The sequence below is a fragment of the Gouania willdenowi genome, chromosome 22, assembly GCF_900634775.1.
Source record: "Gouania willdenowi chromosome 22, fGouWil2.1, whole genome shotgun sequence".
Lineage (NCBI taxonomy): Eukaryota > Metazoa > Chordata > Actinopteri > Blenniiformes > Gobiesocidae > Gouania > Gouania willdenowi.
This window is the reverse complement of record NC_041065.1, coordinates 9,891,210-9,908,269: the sequence shown is the minus strand read 5'-3', so window position 1 is coordinate 9,908,269 and position 17,060 is coordinate 9,891,210. Positions and strand designations below refer to the sequence as shown.

At 38.0% G+C, this 17,060-nt stretch overlaps 1 protein-coding gene across 23 annotated transcripts in view; it reads right to left on the bottom strand.

Annotated features, from left to right (window-relative positions):
• The window catches only part of syne1b (spectrin repeat containing, nuclear envelope 1b), a 157,034-nt gene that overhangs the window by 106,069 nt on the left and 33,905 nt on the right, over positions 1-17,060 (bottom strand). For all 23 annotated transcript variants that reach the window (XM_028437996.1, XM_028437995.1, XM_028438007.1 and 20 more), the window contains 16 exons: positions 16,031-16,195; positions 15,783-15,935; positions 15,559-15,702; positions 13,656-13,823; positions 12,609-12,767; positions 12,367-12,531; positions 11,747-11,881; positions 9,040-9,198; positions 8,677-8,885; positions 5,850-5,958; positions 5,573-5,737; positions 4,347-4,514; positions 4,023-4,199; positions 673-813; positions 425-585; positions 203-353 (listed from right to left, as the gene is read on the bottom strand). In XM_028437996.1, the coding sequence (XP_028293797.1) occupies positions 203-353; positions 425-585; positions 673-813; positions 4,023-4,199; positions 4,347-4,514; positions 5,573-5,737; positions 5,850-5,958; positions 8,677-8,885; positions 9,040-9,198; positions 11,747-11,881; positions 12,367-12,531; positions 12,609-12,767; positions 13,656-13,823; positions 15,559-15,702; positions 15,783-15,935; positions 16,031-16,195 (2,529 nt within the window). The remainder of the gene's footprint in view (positions 1-202; positions 354-424; positions 586-672; positions 814-4,022; positions 4,200-4,346; positions 4,515-5,572; positions 5,738-5,849; positions 5,959-8,676; positions 8,886-9,039; positions 9,199-11,746; positions 11,882-12,366; positions 12,532-12,608; positions 12,768-13,655; positions 13,824-15,558; positions 15,703-15,782; positions 15,936-16,030; positions 16,196-17,060) is intronic.

Sequence of the window (17,060 nt, the reverse complement as noted above, 5' to 3'; positions counted from 1 at the left end):
ATTATTTGATGTACATGGGAAATCTATGTTGGGTTGCATTTTCATTAAAGGAATAAATAAATAAATGAAATATGTGGAGAAAAGTGTTTTTAAAATTTTGTTTTTAGATTAACTATTGTGGCCTAATTTTTGGTTGGTTCTGTTAAAAATAAAACAAATAAATAGGGAAAGTAGGTTTACTATAATGTACATAATATAGTACCTTAATTGTTTGAATTTGTCCATCAAGAGACGAGGTGGAAGCCTTCGTAACGTCAAGCTGTTTTTCTTTGTCGGTTATCCACACAGAAAAGGCTTCAAATGATGCACCAAAATGATCCCATTGAGCTTTCATTTCTTCGAGAGTCTTCACACTGGTGCAAGAGTGAGACACATTGTGACGTCCCTGTTAAAGTGTATGACGTAATGGATGTGTTTGTCTTACTCTTTCTTCAGCCCAGCTTCGACACCGTCCACCTGCTCACAAAGGGAACGAGCCTGATCTGAAAGCAACGTCTTGTTTTTTGGACCAAGCTGGATTTCTTTTGCTCTTTTCAGGAGTGTGTTCATATGCAAGGCCTCCGCTTCACACTGCTTCAGCAAAACCTGTGAACAAGACAGTCAGCATATTATTTTACTGGAAGCTTGTTCATCCAACACAGTAAATAAACGAGTATTTAATATCTGACGTACCCTCGCTTGTTCCAGTTCAACAGCCAGACTCTCTGGACTGCTGAAGTTTAGGTCTCTCTCCATTGATGATCGTGCCTTGTTGACAAACTCACACACTGCTTCCTGTTGGCTGTCAAACTCCTGCCAGGCTGCTAGTGTGACCTGAGAATGAATATCTAGGTCAGTTATAGGTCAGGCATAACCCTAAAATGCTATTGATGAAATCAATATCAACATTAGAGGTCGACCGATATATCGGCCGGCCCATATATAGACTTTTTTCAAGAAAAAAAAAAATTGTTTGACCGTCACCAGCCCTCCCTAAGGAAGAATAAGACACACTTAATTATAAGCGGGATATAAAAAGAGAGGCAGTGTTACACCTAAGTGAGGGGGGAAGGAAACAGGGAAGAGAGACTCAAGGTAGGAAATGGAAAGTGTGGGGTAGAGTTGATTATTTTAAAGTGAGAGTGAGATGTTGTAGTTGTGCATATGGTGACACGTGTGAAGCTTAGGTATAATGGTGGTGGCTGTGAACAGAGGGAAGGAGTGAATCATTATGCCTAAAACAGGTTTTTAGATTAAACCGACGACTTGCACATTGTATATTGTTGTCGTGCTTTACGGCTACTTTTTGTTTTACTGGGTTGTGAAAGTCCAATAAATGTTAAGAGTTCTATTGGTGTACAGTATTTAATTTAATTTCTAATATATACATTTATATCATATGAGTGTTTCAATTGTCTTTCATAATCAATGTGCTTTAAAAAAAGAAGTTTATCAGCCTCAAATATCGGCTTCCAAAAATGGCTTTAGATATCGGCCATCGCCTGAATTAAAAAAAAAAAAAAAAAAATCGGTATCGGAATCTGCCTTTGAAAATCCCGTATCGGTCGACTTCTAATCAACATCACCAACGTTGGGTGAGTTCTATCCAATATATCCAATAAAAAGTACCGGTACTTGTCAAATAATGACCATACATGATAAATTAGAGTAGTACCCAACATAATATATCCAATAAAAAGAATATATATGTTTTGATGACCAGAGCTTTTTATTGGATATATTGCATTGGCTATTACTCTAATTTGTCATGTATGTTCACATCATGATATATTTTGATTTGAAGAGTTTTTTCATGATCCCAAACTCCGCCCCTCTCTACAAGGGCCTAGTTTGGTTTTTAGCTTTTTTGCCTCTTCTTCTTATCCACTGTTTCATATTTCTCATCTAAGAAATGGAGCACTGCCCTGTTGTGGCTGCTTCCCAGTACTCCCATACCTGTCCCCCCATGTGACATGTTATTGTCTTTCATGTTTCTTGGTCGGGATCTGGCATCTGAAAGTGAATTGCCAGGACTTACCATTGTTGGTAACATATCTTTTATATGTTTATATATAATCATGTGTATATGCATATGTATGTTTCTTGCACTTAAACTGTTTATCTGTTATTTTAATTGTTTTGTGAAAGGAAGCAACCACTGATATGAATTATGACAATTACAGGAGTGGGAATTTACAAGTTCACTTCCTCCCACTCCTTTTCCAGTTAATGTATATATGAAAGTATGTAAATCGAAAAGAATCGCGTGTGTGTTTATGTAATGTACATTGAATTCGGAATAAACAATCAATCAATCAAAAAATAAATAAAATTAGGGCAACATTATGCTAACTTTCGAAGATGGAACAATATATCGCGCCGCAAGATATTGTGATATTAAAATTTCACAAGTTGTGTCAGATAAAATAAATTCCAAAGGATCTTTTACACCAGATTGTTATGGATTGTCATAATTTCTTAGAATCCCATTGAGTTAATTAAGGTGATACACAGAGTGAGTATGTTTGTATGTCCAAAGTTAATGTCAAATAAAAGCATGATTATTTTTACAACTGAACATTTTTTTTTTTTCTTTTTCAAAAATATTCTATCATTATCGCAAGACCATTATCATCTAAAGTATCATATTGAGAACATCCGCCTACTCAGAGGGCTCACTAGGATGAGTCAGAAAACTGATAACTCCCTCCTCCCGCCTACAGTAAATGTAAATTCACACGAACAGGTTTAGATTTGTGTCTGCATTCATGGGAAACTTCCACCCACTGGTTAAATGTATTCTCTCACTGTTTTCCATCTTTTTGGATAAATCCTTTTAGGATAAAGCATTAGTTTAATCTCTCAATCAATCAGAACGTTTTCCATCTCTGCAGCAAGAGGAAACTAACAGTGTGTGTACAGTAAATGGACCATAGCAATAATGCAAGTGAGCCTCTCTCATAGAAACATACACTATTAAATGTCATATGACAAAAAATATGACCAACAACTAGAGCTGGACAAAAAAAATCAATTTAATGGATTTATCGAATCTGTAGATAAAAAATATTTTTATTTTGCAAATTTGAGTTTAAATTTTTTTTTCCTTCCCCACTACAGTTTTTTTTTGTTGACTTTTTCGCATTTCGTCCTTGTGGGTTACCGTAGCGCGATGTGAGCCCGCCCCCTCTTTGTTTACATATGTTTACCCTTTGAGTAGGCTATATGTGTGCTACAGGCATGTTTAATGTTATATTCACACTATGCTGAGATGCTAAGGGAAGAGTTTATTATTTTTTCAATTGTAATGTTATATACAGTGTTGGGGCGGTAACGCGTTACTTCCACATCATTTATGGTTGTTTTATAGCAGTTGATCAACAGTGGATTATTATATTATTACAGCACTGATATGAAGTTGTATGGACACAAATGACCCAAAATAAATAACACATTCTTTAATTCTAAGTAACTCAAAAGTTACTTTTTCCAGTAACACATTACTTTTTGGTGTAAGTAATCAAAATAGTAACTGAGTTACTTTGTTAATGAAGTAACTAGTAACAGTAACGAGTTACTTATTTTCAGTAACTAGCACAACACTGGTTATATGTTATAAAATATGTAGTTATCTGATTTCTTAATCAGAAAATTGAAGCTACTGTGAAGTTATTGTGAAATTGTTGAATGATAGCGCCTCATTTACTTTTTATTTTGGGATTGTTTTATGCATTTTAACTCTCGAAGACAATCACAGCAATGAAGTTGCACTTTTAACAATATATCTGATGTCTGCAGTCATTTTTAAGTGCATTGAAAAAAAAATGATAAAATTGAAAATCGAATCAAAAATCGAATCGAAAATCGAATCGAAACTCAAATTTTTCTTTAAAAAAACTGAGATTTTTTTGAGGCAAAATCGCCCAGCACTACCAACAACAGAGCATTTCACTACTATCCTAAACACAACCATCTCTGCTTTGTGGGAACTTTTTAATGACCGTTTTTTTGCTAGAAGTGATTAGTTTAGCATCACAGCTCACCTCAAGACTTTGCTCCTGCGAGTCCATACTTTGTTCCATTTTACTCAGTGTGTTTTCTAAACTCTGCAGGTCTTGTTGTAAAGCATCTCCCAGTCCCTCCTCAGTCTGAAGCTGTTGTCCTCTGGTGATCAGCTGCTGGACATCCTTCCTCCTGTGCTTCAGACGCTTCAACAATTGCTGTAGATACAGCCAAACATGTTGATTTAAGAACAATCTGTGCATGGACATTCATTTGGTAGCAATAAAAAAAGCTGACTTGACAAAAGCATGACAAAGCAGGTCATTGGATGAATGGATGGATGGATTTCCAATGTTCTGGTGTACCTGGTGGACCAGTAGGAGCTGCTGGGCTTCTCTGGCAGTTAAACTATCCAGTATTTTAAGGACTTCAGCCTGAGCTTCTTTCTGACCCTGAAGGAGGTCATCCAGAGTGGTTTGTACTTCTTCTCTGAACTGCACACAATCTCCAATAGTGAGAACCATCTTCTCAGCCTGATGACAGGAAACATAATGGAGCACCGAGTTAGACTTCATTTTTAACTACAGATACGTCATTCCATTATTCCAATTTTTATCTATTTATTGCATATAAATTAGTTTATTTAAATAACCTGAATTGACATTAACTCAGTCATAGGATAATACAGGGATGTCAAACTCATTTTAGTTCAAGGGCCAAATACGGATCAGTTTGATCACAAGTGGGCCGCAAATTTTAGGCAGAAAAACAAACTATTTTAACATTAATGTGCCCAAGTTTGCACTTCCAGTTATAAATTAGACATAAAGTATGGAAGGCATCAACAATATCTAAGAAATAAGTCACAGATACTTAAATGCCCTTTGATTTATTTAATTTTTATTTAATTTGGGGAGATTTTGTGGAATACAACAATTTATAATTGAATTATTTGGTAATTTACACAGTGATTCATGTTTTCGCTGTCATTTTCACTTTCTCCAGCGGGACAAATCGGATGCTCTGAAGGGCCGGATTTGGCCCCTAGGCCTTGAGTTTGACACATGTGGGATAATGTATCAAATAGATAATAAACAGCATAAATCATTATTATCATTAAAATCAATATGAACTTTAATTTATCTCACAGCTGCTACACACACCATTAATATTACTGTGATTAATCTGCATCTATTAATTCCCTTTATAAACCTGTAATAATAACTAAATTGTTGAAATATGCTCCAACAGCACTTTTACATTATATTGCTTAAGTTTTTTTTTTTTTTTTTTTAACATTTTCATGCATTTGTTCTGAACTTGTTAGGATGTTTTGCAGGCATCAAATTGAAAATGGAAATAATGGAAGTAATAGGTTTAAAATGGATAACTGTAATATTTTCATTAACAAATTTAGTGAGTTTATTTACTATTAAAATTATATTTAGTTGTATTTTACTATAGGAATCACATAGAGCTCATTGCTTTGGGCAGACATATATACTAAAAGTATATCAGAGTTTCCCAGAAGGAAAAAGGTGCCCTAAAAGCTGAATAAAACATATCTTAAATGTTTTTATTATTCATTTACCTCAGACAGTGAAGCGAGAAGACCCTTAAAATCAGAGGAGAGCTTGCTAAGTGCACTTCCTTGCCTCTGGGCATCGCTGTCAGCACTGATTTCAATGAGCACGGCCATTCGTGCTTTCAGCCAGCTGAGATTTCCCTCTTGCAGCTCCGCGTCATTCCTCAGCTCCTGCACGCAACCGCAAAGCTAGACTGTAAGTATCCTCGAAAAAAAGCGCTATACAAATTCAAGCCATTGGTGAGAAGAAATCGAATGGTTACCGAGTGTCTGCATAACTCACCATGATTGTATTCTTCACCTGACCATATTTCCTGGGATCATTGGCTCTAGTTCTCAACAGTCTGAGTTGACTCTCTTTAGATATGAGCCAACAAGACATTTCAGCATATCTGTGACACAGCAGGAAATACAAAACTAAATCAGCTACAGGCTAACAGGCATAAGATTGAAAATACAACTAAAAGTCAAACTGGCATCCTGTACAGGGCGGTGTTCATTTTGACAGATTTAGTCATGGTTGTTTGCCTAAAACACAATGTAGTTTTAGTTCAAATGTAGTCATCAGGACTATTAGTTATAGTCTATTGTTAGTCAACTATGGTAAATATATGTTTATGTATGATTCTTTTAAAATGCAAAAAAATACCTAACTAGTCTTTTACCATGGTCTACTGCCAGTGGTCATTCATATACATTAATGTATATAAGTCCCTCCCTGCGTCCATACACCCCTATACAAATGCAAAAAAGCGCCGACTTTGCCCAGCCAATAGGGTTCGACTTCCTGGAGTGGGCGACTGTCAATCAAAGTGAATGTGCGTCCATAGTCACAACAGCAACCAGGTATCACTGAGCAGCATAGCGTCATGGAGGAAGCACTCCAAAACTCCAGTTACCCAATCCATGATTGCCAACGTATAAAGCTTCTACTAAAAAAGAAACGAAAAGTCTGGGTACAAAGCTTGTGGATAAACGTCTTCGTGACCGCAACAGAATTTATCTTGGAGCTGCTTTTCAAAGGTAGAGGGACTTCGAAGGATTCCGAACAGACCAGGATTTGGCAACATGTCTCATAAACGGGTAATAAACATGTTTTAATCAAAAGTTATGGCACTCTAACAATAAATGTGTAGTTTTTGTAGTTATGTAACTTTGTTATGTTTTGCAATGCTCGTGCACAAATGTAGAAGCGTAGCTTCTGGTAGATTGGAAGAGGCAGGGGAGGAGGAAGTAGAGCTGTTGAGGGCGGGACATCGAGACGTTCTCTCAGAAACTTTCGATAGCAGCTTTAAGATATTAGTGGACTGTTTCAGACATAGTTGACTATGTTTTTTAAAGATTCAATTGCCATTGATTAACCTGATGTGGGATGTTAATGTTTGTAAACACACACACAAACAGATTTGATGTGATCAATGCATAACACCACATCTTTACATGAGTTCTGATTGTGATGTTTTGTTTTTACTGGCGAATATATATTAGTCCTACATATAGTCTGGTTATTGTCACTTTAAAAAAAAATGTAGTCGACTAAAATTACGTATGTCAGAAATATTTAGTAGACAAACTACCACTGGTGCAGGGTGTAGCCCGCCTTACTCCCTAGTGTGAGATGAAAATAGGCACCAGTAGACCTCTACACCTCTGAGTACAGGAAGAAGTGTGCATGGAAAATAGATGGACGTCATAAACTGACCAGGAGCACAACACAGTGTTCACCTTTGACCTGCATTCACATATTTACTCTGATTGGTTTAGAGGGGTGTGGTTTTTTTTTAGAAAGTGTCTATTTGTCCGGTGGCCGTACGGACAACCCCCAGTGCTATTGGTACAGTTACCAAAGTACACGTAGTGTTTTAGAATTTGGATTAGGTTTAGGATTAGGGTTAGGTTTAGGGTTATAGTTAGGCTTAGGGTTAGGTTACAACCCAATATCACAACAATTTTAGGGTTAGGGTTATGTTTAGTCTTAGTCATGTGACCTAAACTGACCAATGACTGACCTATCACATGACCTAAACTGGCCAAATAGAGGTGCTGTGTATGGATAGCCACTGCCTTTTCTTAACCATTTGTGAGCCTTAGTGCACTAAACATGCATCACCTTCTACAAGCTGTATAGTTCCAACTACTGTCACCTACTGACACAAAGAAGCATTTCATATTATCATGCCTACAAGTGTTGATCGCACCTTTGCTAATCAATAGCAAAAATAAATAAAGATAAATTAATAATGTACATCTTTTGGCCACAGAACGGTGGTTAAAGCTGCTGGAGATGATTTCAACAGATATAGATACAGCGTAGGCCTCCAAGATAAATACATCAAAGATAATTTACTCACAAACAAATGTAATGTAGTGTTTTGATCTCCACCATGAAAATTGGTTAGTTGACAAATGGTCATGAACTTGAACTTCTAAAAAGATTCACGCCTTGCATTATGGGATTGGGAAGAATGAGAAGATGGTACCGAAGCGGAAAAGTTTCTTTACAAAGTGTTATTACTTGATTCTTTTTTCTTATTCTCTTTTTATTTAGAAAGGCAGATTTAAATCGCAAACATTGTTCACAGCAACATTAACTCCAAAATATAGAAAAGGATGGTTAAATTCAGGCGATTCTGTCCATAGTGCCTTTCCGTGTTTTTTTTTTTTTTTTTTACATGTTGTACAATAATATATTTGAACACAATAAGAAACAGATCATAACTTGGGAGCACACTTACTGATGTTTTACAAAAAGCACCTCTACTTCATATTTCTTGTGTTTCTCTGCAGGCGAAGGTATTCCCTGTGATATGACTTCACTTCTAGATTTGTTTGTGAGTAAATAATGTTAGATTTATTAATTAATGAGGCCCACACTATATCTTGATTTGTTAAAAATTGTCATAATCAGCAGCTTTAAAATAATGTTAAAGAAATTCTAATAAAGAAATAAAAAATAATTACCTTAGATTGACAGCCTGCTCTTATATTTAGGTGTTTAATATAATTATAATGTGATTTGTTTGACCTAATAATTCTTTAGGTCAGAAGTAGTTTAAAACATAGTCCATAAATCCATAATGATAAAAATAATAATTCTCAGATTATTGCACCTTGCATTGTATTCCTTCCATTTATCTTGGTGCTGCATCAGCTTCTGATGAGTGTTCTCAATTTCCTCCCGGACGTCAGCAAAGTCTTTTCTTGCCGTTTCCATCGTCTTGTGCGCTGAGTCAGCCTCAGGAAGTTTTTGACAAAGTTCTTCCATCAGATGCAGTCTTTTCTCACAAATGGACTGAGGACCCTTTTCTCTAAAAAAGGCCTTAAATGAATGTATGCACAGATTCAAATTCAGTTGGACCACGGATAACAAACATAAATAAATAAGACCGACAACCGAGGACTAGATACATTTTATGAAGCATACTGTGGTCAGACTGAGCACATGCACTAAGCCAGTATCATATGAAGCTCACCCTGTGTTCCTTAATGAGCCTTTCGCTCCCCGTGGTGGTGAGGTGGCGGTTTTCTCTGGTCAACTCTGCCTGACAATCCTGCAGCGACAGCGTCAACTTGCTTCGCTCCACCTCCACTTTCAGGTGCAGAAGGTGAAAGGGAGCATCTGTCTGTAGATCCTGTTGAGGGAGGATAATAATGAGCGACGACAACCTTGTTTTATTTATCTACGTCTGCTATGTTTTTGTTGGAACTTATAAGCAAAGATTTGTACACAAGTGTCTCTAGAGACCCAATTATAAAAGCACAATCCCCCTTAAGAAGACGCTATCACACAGGGACAATTGTTGGGTGGTGATCTCAAATGAAGGGGTTATAGAAAATGAATCGCAATAAACTAATTTTATTACCATTCTCAAAATATTGTGATGTCCAACCTTTGTTTTCAAGCATATAAAGGATAAAGACGGGTATGTTTCATTCTCAGCTTTGGGGCTCGTGGCTCATAGGACTCTATACAGTTGCATAGTCCGCCTATAGGCAGAAAGGTCTATGCTGTTGCACCACACAGTTTAACCCATACTTTTTAATCCATACAGATCAATGAGATTTAAACCAATAATAAAATCAATCGTACAGATTTAAAAATACACTCTAATAGGTAATGGGGAACAGCTATTATGCTGTCCTTTTTGGTCAGATGGCTTTATAACAGCTGGCGAGACAGCTGAGGAGTTTGGTTGCATTGTGTCAGTAAGAATATTGACTGTATATTGACCTTTTTAAACTTCAGTCTAAGCGAGTGATGGATGTCAAAAGTTATTTAATGCTCTCTTGCCTTGCTTGCATTTTATAATCTAATGGGTTTCACTGATGACCTAATTCAATGGCGTGACACCATGATGACGAGGGGCACCCTCTATTTTCCCTTCAGCATGGAAAATAGAAAACTGTTTTAAAATATGTGATTGCACAATTTGTGTTGTTTTTATGAGTTTTGAAGAATAGTCACAATGTTTACCTTTTCAAGTAAAGGTTAGATTTGATACCAATCTTGTTGCAATGGGGGTCCCTGCAAATTTTTCATTCATCAAAGGGGGCGCAACAAAAAAAGTTTGCAAACCACTGACCTAATGCCGGGGTTACACAGAGCACAGATAATTTCCGATTGCCAGGAATCTATATTCATGACAGAGGTAAGGACAAGTTAAGGTATGAAAAATGGAACGGGTCAGTGGCAACTTGCCAGGCTCTGTGACACCCTCGGTCACAATCAGTGGGCGCTAGTACGGGTCATACCGATACAGTACGTAGTGCTACAAGCAGGGATGCAATGATTAATTGTGAGGCAGTTAAAAATCAATTCAAAAGTGTCACGGTTCGATACTCTGATTTTTATTTATTTTTTTTACAGCAGAGGGCACTATCTATTTAGAATTTGAAATTCAGGACACACCACTGTGTTTTAAATCAGAAGTGTGGAAGCATTTTGGCTTCCCCAAGACAAAATGAAAGAGCTGAGAAAGAAAGAACATGTGAAATCCAAGGTAAAAGGAGCACAGAGAGGAAAGGGAGAAACAAGAGAGAGAGAATGAGAATAGTTTATTTATATTATTTCTTTGATATGGGATTTGTTTTAAAGTCCAATTTGTGAGGCACAAAATACATTTTCAGTTGCACTTTTAAAAAGGAAAGGAACTATTATGCAGTTTTGCATAGTTTACTGTTGAGCCAGAATTGAAATGAATAGACTTCTTCTTCATTTGTCATTGCCCGAACCCGTTAGATCTCGGAAGCTAAGCAGGTCTGGGCCTGGTTAGTAGGTGGATGGCTAAGAATTCCAGGTGCCACAGTGGGGTGGCAGTCACCAGTGGTAAATGTCATTGTGTCCTTGGGCAAGGCACTTCACCCACATTGCCTAGTACGAATGTAATGAGCGAGTGAGTGAGTGTTGGTGGTGGTCGGAGGGCTGATCGCGCACTTTGGCAGCCTCGCTTCCGTCAGTCTGCCCCAGGACAGCTGTAGCTACAATAGTAGTTTACCACCACTAAGTGTGGCATGAAAGAATAACCCCTTAATTCTGTAAAGCGACTTTGAGTGTATATATAAAATTGATGCATTATTATTGTTTTTTATATTATTTTTTTGTTTATTTAATTCAGGTTTAAATTTCAATTAAATTGCATTGTTTTGCATAGTTTATCAAGGGATTCTTTTGACAATGAAAGATAAAAGAAAATAGTACAGTATTTTATTTCTTTCAAAGAAAAACAGACCACACGTAGCACAGCACACAGCTGCACTTCTGGCCCATCTCAATGTACCAGAAGTGCAGGAATAACTGGAGTAACTGCATGTGGGGAGGGCACCAGCTGCTGTCTGCTCCTGGACTTCAGCTGTGGCATCTTGAAACGGTGTGAAATGAAGTGAGGATACACTCCGAATGCTTTCAAATTCTGTTGAGTGCCAAAACGGATCAGCATGGGAGGACAGGAATGTTTACACGCTGCTACGCACTCCACGAGTATGATCGCATCTGTGCTGTTACAAACCCTCTCCAGTTAGGTTGATATTTGTTGCAAGTGTCACAAATGTGTCACGAATGACATTTGTAACGTGTCGGGGCTCTGTGCAACCCCAGCATAAAGGGTAATAAGATCAAGCCTGTACGAAGGGATTGCACTCCCTCTCAAGGCTTCACCAAAGAAGAGAAATAATAGCACCAACCTTCCAGTGTTTATGCAGCTTCCTGACCGTTTCCTGCAGTGATTGCTGCTCCTGTTCTGGCAAAATGTCTGTCAGCTCATCACAGGCCTTAAGAAATGTGTTCAAGACTCGCTGGTCCAGCTGTCCAAAAAACTCCTGCAAATAAAAATCCCATCATGCTACACAATTTCATGGAACAAGATTTTTCCTTGTTATTGTATATATAACAATCTTATACTCGGTCTGTTCAAATGTCTGCTTGTTGTATTACTATTGTGTATTATTGTGGAAAATAACAAATGTAGGTCAGAATTATAAAGATATGGAAAAAATACAAAAAACTTTCACAGGACAGATATCAATGGCTTTAGTTTTAAAATTCTGTGAGTTATATTATTCTTAAAGGGGAGGAGAGCAAATTATATATTTGAGGCAAAGCTGCAAATAGGGTTAAATATGAAAAAATAAAGGATCAGGCATGCAGGTGCAAAAAATATCTGATCGTTGCATTTATATTTGGTTTTATAGGTTCAAATAAAGTATTTTAAGATGGATTAACCTGTTCATTCATTTTAATTTCTCAAACATTAGGGATGGCACCTCATCATAACAAAAGAAAGGAGAAAACAGAGCATTTTTACTGTGTGCTTCTTCAGCAGCTCCTCTGGATTCCCTCTCTCTGTCATGCAGGTCTGGGCCATTTTCAACACTTTCTCCAGCTCGACTCGTGACTCATCAAATCTTTTCATGAGGCTGCTGTTGGCCTCCATGTGTCTTCTCCAGTCAGTGGACTCCTTTATCATGTTCTAGTCATGACAATAATGTAAACATGTTTAGATTATGAAGGCTAAAAGGTGAAACTTTGGATGCTGCTGACGCTCACCTGTGAGGCCGTCTGTAGGTCTGCTACTCTTTTCTGCAGGAGACTCATGTCCATGTGCTGCAGGGTTTTACTAGTGTTCATCGTACTTTGAATGGTCTGGTGGTTTCGCTCTATTACAGTTAGACACTTCTTGCAGCTGTGTGTGAAGGTCGCCAGTTCCTGCAGGAACAAATGAAAGAAATTAACAAGTAAGTAAGTAAGTAAAATGCATTTGTATAGCACTTCTCACAAACAGTAGTCACAAAATGCTTCACAGTTGTAAAAATATATGAAAAAAACATGCAATCAAATAAATAGTATAAAATACAACCAAACACAACGCTGGGTCAGATTGGACGAGAATGCTAGTCAAAACAAATCTTTTGTATAATAAGCTTCTCCGTTTTTCTAAGTTTAGTTGAAAACTGTTGTCGCTTAACCACTGCTTTGTTTGTTTCAAGCAGTTACTTAAAGAGTTTGTGAACTTCAGAAGCCTTAAACGAGCAGTACAACTGAAGATCGTCAGCAAATAGATGGTAGGAGACATCACACAACTGTTGGATTATCCGACTAAGGGGAAGAACACAATAAAAACAGGAAGGGTCCCAGAACAGAGCCCTGGGGCATGCCACACAGCAGGTTGCCTTGCTGGGACATAATGTGGTTGGCAGACACACTAAAACTCCTTACAGCCAGGTACGAGGAGAACCACTAAAGCACTGGACCAGACAACCCAATCAGATCCCGCATCCATTCTATCAGGATCTGGTGGTCAACCGTGTCAAAGGTCTAGGAAAAGTCCAACAGGACCAACACTGTACATCTCCCTGAGTCGGTAGAAATCTTGATAGAAACTTTCAGTAGCGCAGTTTTGTGCAGTGGTGTTTTAAAAACCCTGACTGAAATGTGTCATAGATGTATTGTAACTCTAGAAATTAGGTAAGTTGTGTAGAGATGACTTTTACGAAAATTTTGGCCAAGAAGGGCATCAAAAGCATGAAAAACAGATCATTCTTCATTGTATTTTAAAGAAGTGCATACATTTTATTACAAATGTGTACTCCTTACCTGGCATTTCTGTTTAAAGTCCACTGGTCCTTCAGTGTCCGTGGTACTGGTGATGTAACTGGCTTTCTCCAGGGCTTGGTAGAAGCCTGATATGTTCTTCTCCATTTCTTCCAGTGGAGGTAAGAGGGACTGGCAGTCTCTGAGCAAAGGCAAGCATCTCTCTCTGATCTAATCCCAGGACACAATGAGCAGTAGTGGACAAATGTGTTAATTGGTTACTAACCAAGGAACCGTACAGTATATAATATATTATGGAATAAGGAATTAAATGAATTAAGGTGATTAATAATGTTGGTTTTTAAGGGGAAAAAAACACCTTAGATCGTGAATTGAGTCTGACTAAGAATCGAACTGATGCAAACCAAAAACAAAAACTCTGTGCCACATTGTGTTGTGGTAATCAAGTGACCCCGAATCCTGACAATGATGTATTGACTAAATCAGCCAATTGATAAATACCAATACAAATATTTCTATACAGAAAAATACTTGATATACTAAAAAAGTATGTCAAATTATTGCTTGGACCAGCATTTAAGAAAGTTCTAGTGATATATACCAGATACCAGACTATACCCCTCGTCTCTGCTGCCTTTGATGTAAATAAGAACACTGACTTCCTGTGGAGTGCATTTCTCTATATTGCCATTAAAGTAAGGCTTCAGAACTGTTTTGAATCCTTAGACGTCAGAAAGACATCTAAGGATTGGGAACCTCCAGCACTGAGTTTAGACACAGCACTCACAGGCTAACACGGAAGGACAACCACAAACATGCATGGCCCTCTCTTTGTAGAGAACCAAACTAAGACCCTGTGAAAACAAATATTGACCATAATACCACAAAATAAACAGAAATGTTTGCTATGAGGCAACAGAGCCTCCTGCAAAGAGTTCTTGTTTATTACTGAATCACTGAAGCTTAGTTTTAATCAAAACATACACCAGTAAAACCGCTCCATCTGAAGCACATCACTGCCACAGCGCTACATAACGACCTTTTAACATCTGCCCGTGTCAAACTCAGAATCCATGATAGTAAGTAAGTAAGTAAGTAGTTTATTTATAAAGCGCTTTTTGCAGATAAAATCACAAAGTGCTGTACAGAGTTGTGGTAAAAGTACAAGTGCAACACAATAGAATACTAAAACAAGAGTGCATAAATATCATAACAGCAGCAACATTAAAGGATAAATAAAAATTATAATCCAGTTAACTAAAAGCTTTACTGTAAAGTGTAGTCTTCAGCAGTTTTTTAAAAGTGTCCACAGAGTTGAGCTCCCTGAGAGACTGGTGCAGGTTATTCCAGAGTCTGGGAGCTACAGCCTGGAACGCCAGGTCTCCTCTGGTTTTAAATGTAGTTTTTGGGGTCTTTAGGAGACCCTGACCTGAAGACTGAAGGCATCGCCCTGATGAATAGGGGCACAACAAGTCCGAGATATATTTAGGGGCCTGACCATGTAATGCTCGGAACGTGAGAACTAATATTTTATATTCTATGCGAAACTTAACTGGAAGCCAGTGCAAAGTAGCAAGAATGGGGGCTGATGTGGGATGTTCTAGAAGCACCAGTTAAAAGTCTGGCAGCAGCGTTCTGAACGATCTGGAGTCTGTTTAGGGTCGACTTATTAAAACAAGTAAAAACAGAATTACAGTAGTCAATACGAGATGATATAAATGCGTGTATGACCAGTTCCAGATCTGATTTTGATAAAAGATGCCTCACTTTAGAGATATTTTTCAGGTGGTAAAAACAGTTTTTAGTCAATTGACGACAATGTCCCTCCAAAGACATGGACTGATCAAAAAAATAGTATCATGAGGCTCACAGCACAGCAGTAACGTGCAAATAAAAATGTAGTTTTTTAGGTACCAACATTTCTGTAAATCAATCACGCACACACCCTACTCAGCTGCTCTTTGATGGAGGCCATCACAGCCATCATCTGTGAAGCCTCCACATGGGGCGTGTCTTTGGTCAACAGCTGAGCGGTACGACTCGCTGCCTTACAGGCCGCCTCCATCGCAGGAACTTTGTGCTTGATTTCCTACGGATAGAAAAGTATGTGGATCTTAATGAAGAGAATTAAAGGATTCTTTAAAAAAGACGAGAGCAAATGCTGCGTACCTCGACATCTTGTGTAAAGGCTCTAACATTCAGGAACGATACTTGCACAGGAGCATTCATCTTCTCATTGGTTGCATCCATGAAGACCTTTAAGGTGTTAATGCCATCATGGTAGTCTTGTCTCAATTTATCTACTTCATCTGCTTTTGCATACTGTCATTATAATAAAAGAAAAACGCCATGAGCATAAAAATGTTGATTTTAATGAAATTCTGTCATGTTCAGAGTTTCCACTTGGTTATATTTACGTGTTTGACTTTGACAAACAGCTCCCTCCACCTTCCATTGAGCAGGAGAAGCTGCTGCTTCAGATCTCTGGACACAGTGTCCTCACACGTCTCAATGAGGAAGTTCCCTGAATCATTCATGTCCATGTGCTGCTGGATCCAGTGTGAGAGGTTTCTGAAGAAACCCTAAAACAAGTGGTAAAAGAAATTACACCAATAGTTTGACACATGAACAGTTTCTTCCCAAAAGCCACTCACTCTTAAAGGGCCTGTACTATGAAGCTAGATAATTATATGATGGATTTATCTCCGTTTCATTCTCTTTCAGAGATAAGCTTTCCTATGAATCTCGATATGAACTCCCTAAGTTAAGCAAGTGGATTTCAGCCTGGCTCCGTGGGCGCTTTTGTGACAGAGGTTGAGATTACAGCGTCAGACCAATCACAGTCACGGACAAACAATGGAGAGCAATTTACGTCACAATTGAGGAATAATTCTTTAAAAATATGAAAGATTTAAAATCAATAATTCAGACCAAAAACAACACTGTTGCTGCAATAAAAGCAGCAAGTAATGATTACAGGATTTGATGAATGTTAATGCTTAAATTCGTGAGATTATAAATGGAGAATAAACAGACACTCTGATGAGTTTCACTTTCACTTTTACCTTGTCTGTGGCTCTGATGCTGCGTTCATACAGTTCAGCCTACGTCATAAGGTGGACAATATTTGTATTGTATATTATCTTACAGGACTGAGGCTCTCTAACCTTGCCTGCAAGATGGATTCTCCTGGTGTTCACAAACACCAGAATCCATCTTGTGCTGCTCCAACCCTTCGTAAGCAAACCCAACCGGTTCGAACCAATCATGAGGCAGTGTTGTGATATCCAGGTGTGACCAAGGCAGAAGCGTTGAAGCAAAACTGGCACATGTGCAGTTGTGGGCTACCGCTATTAGCATAGCTTCAAATCAAAACAGAAAGATGTCGACGCAGGAGGATGAACGTGTGGAAGCTGCTATAAACTCAGTTTTAGAAGAATCCAGCAT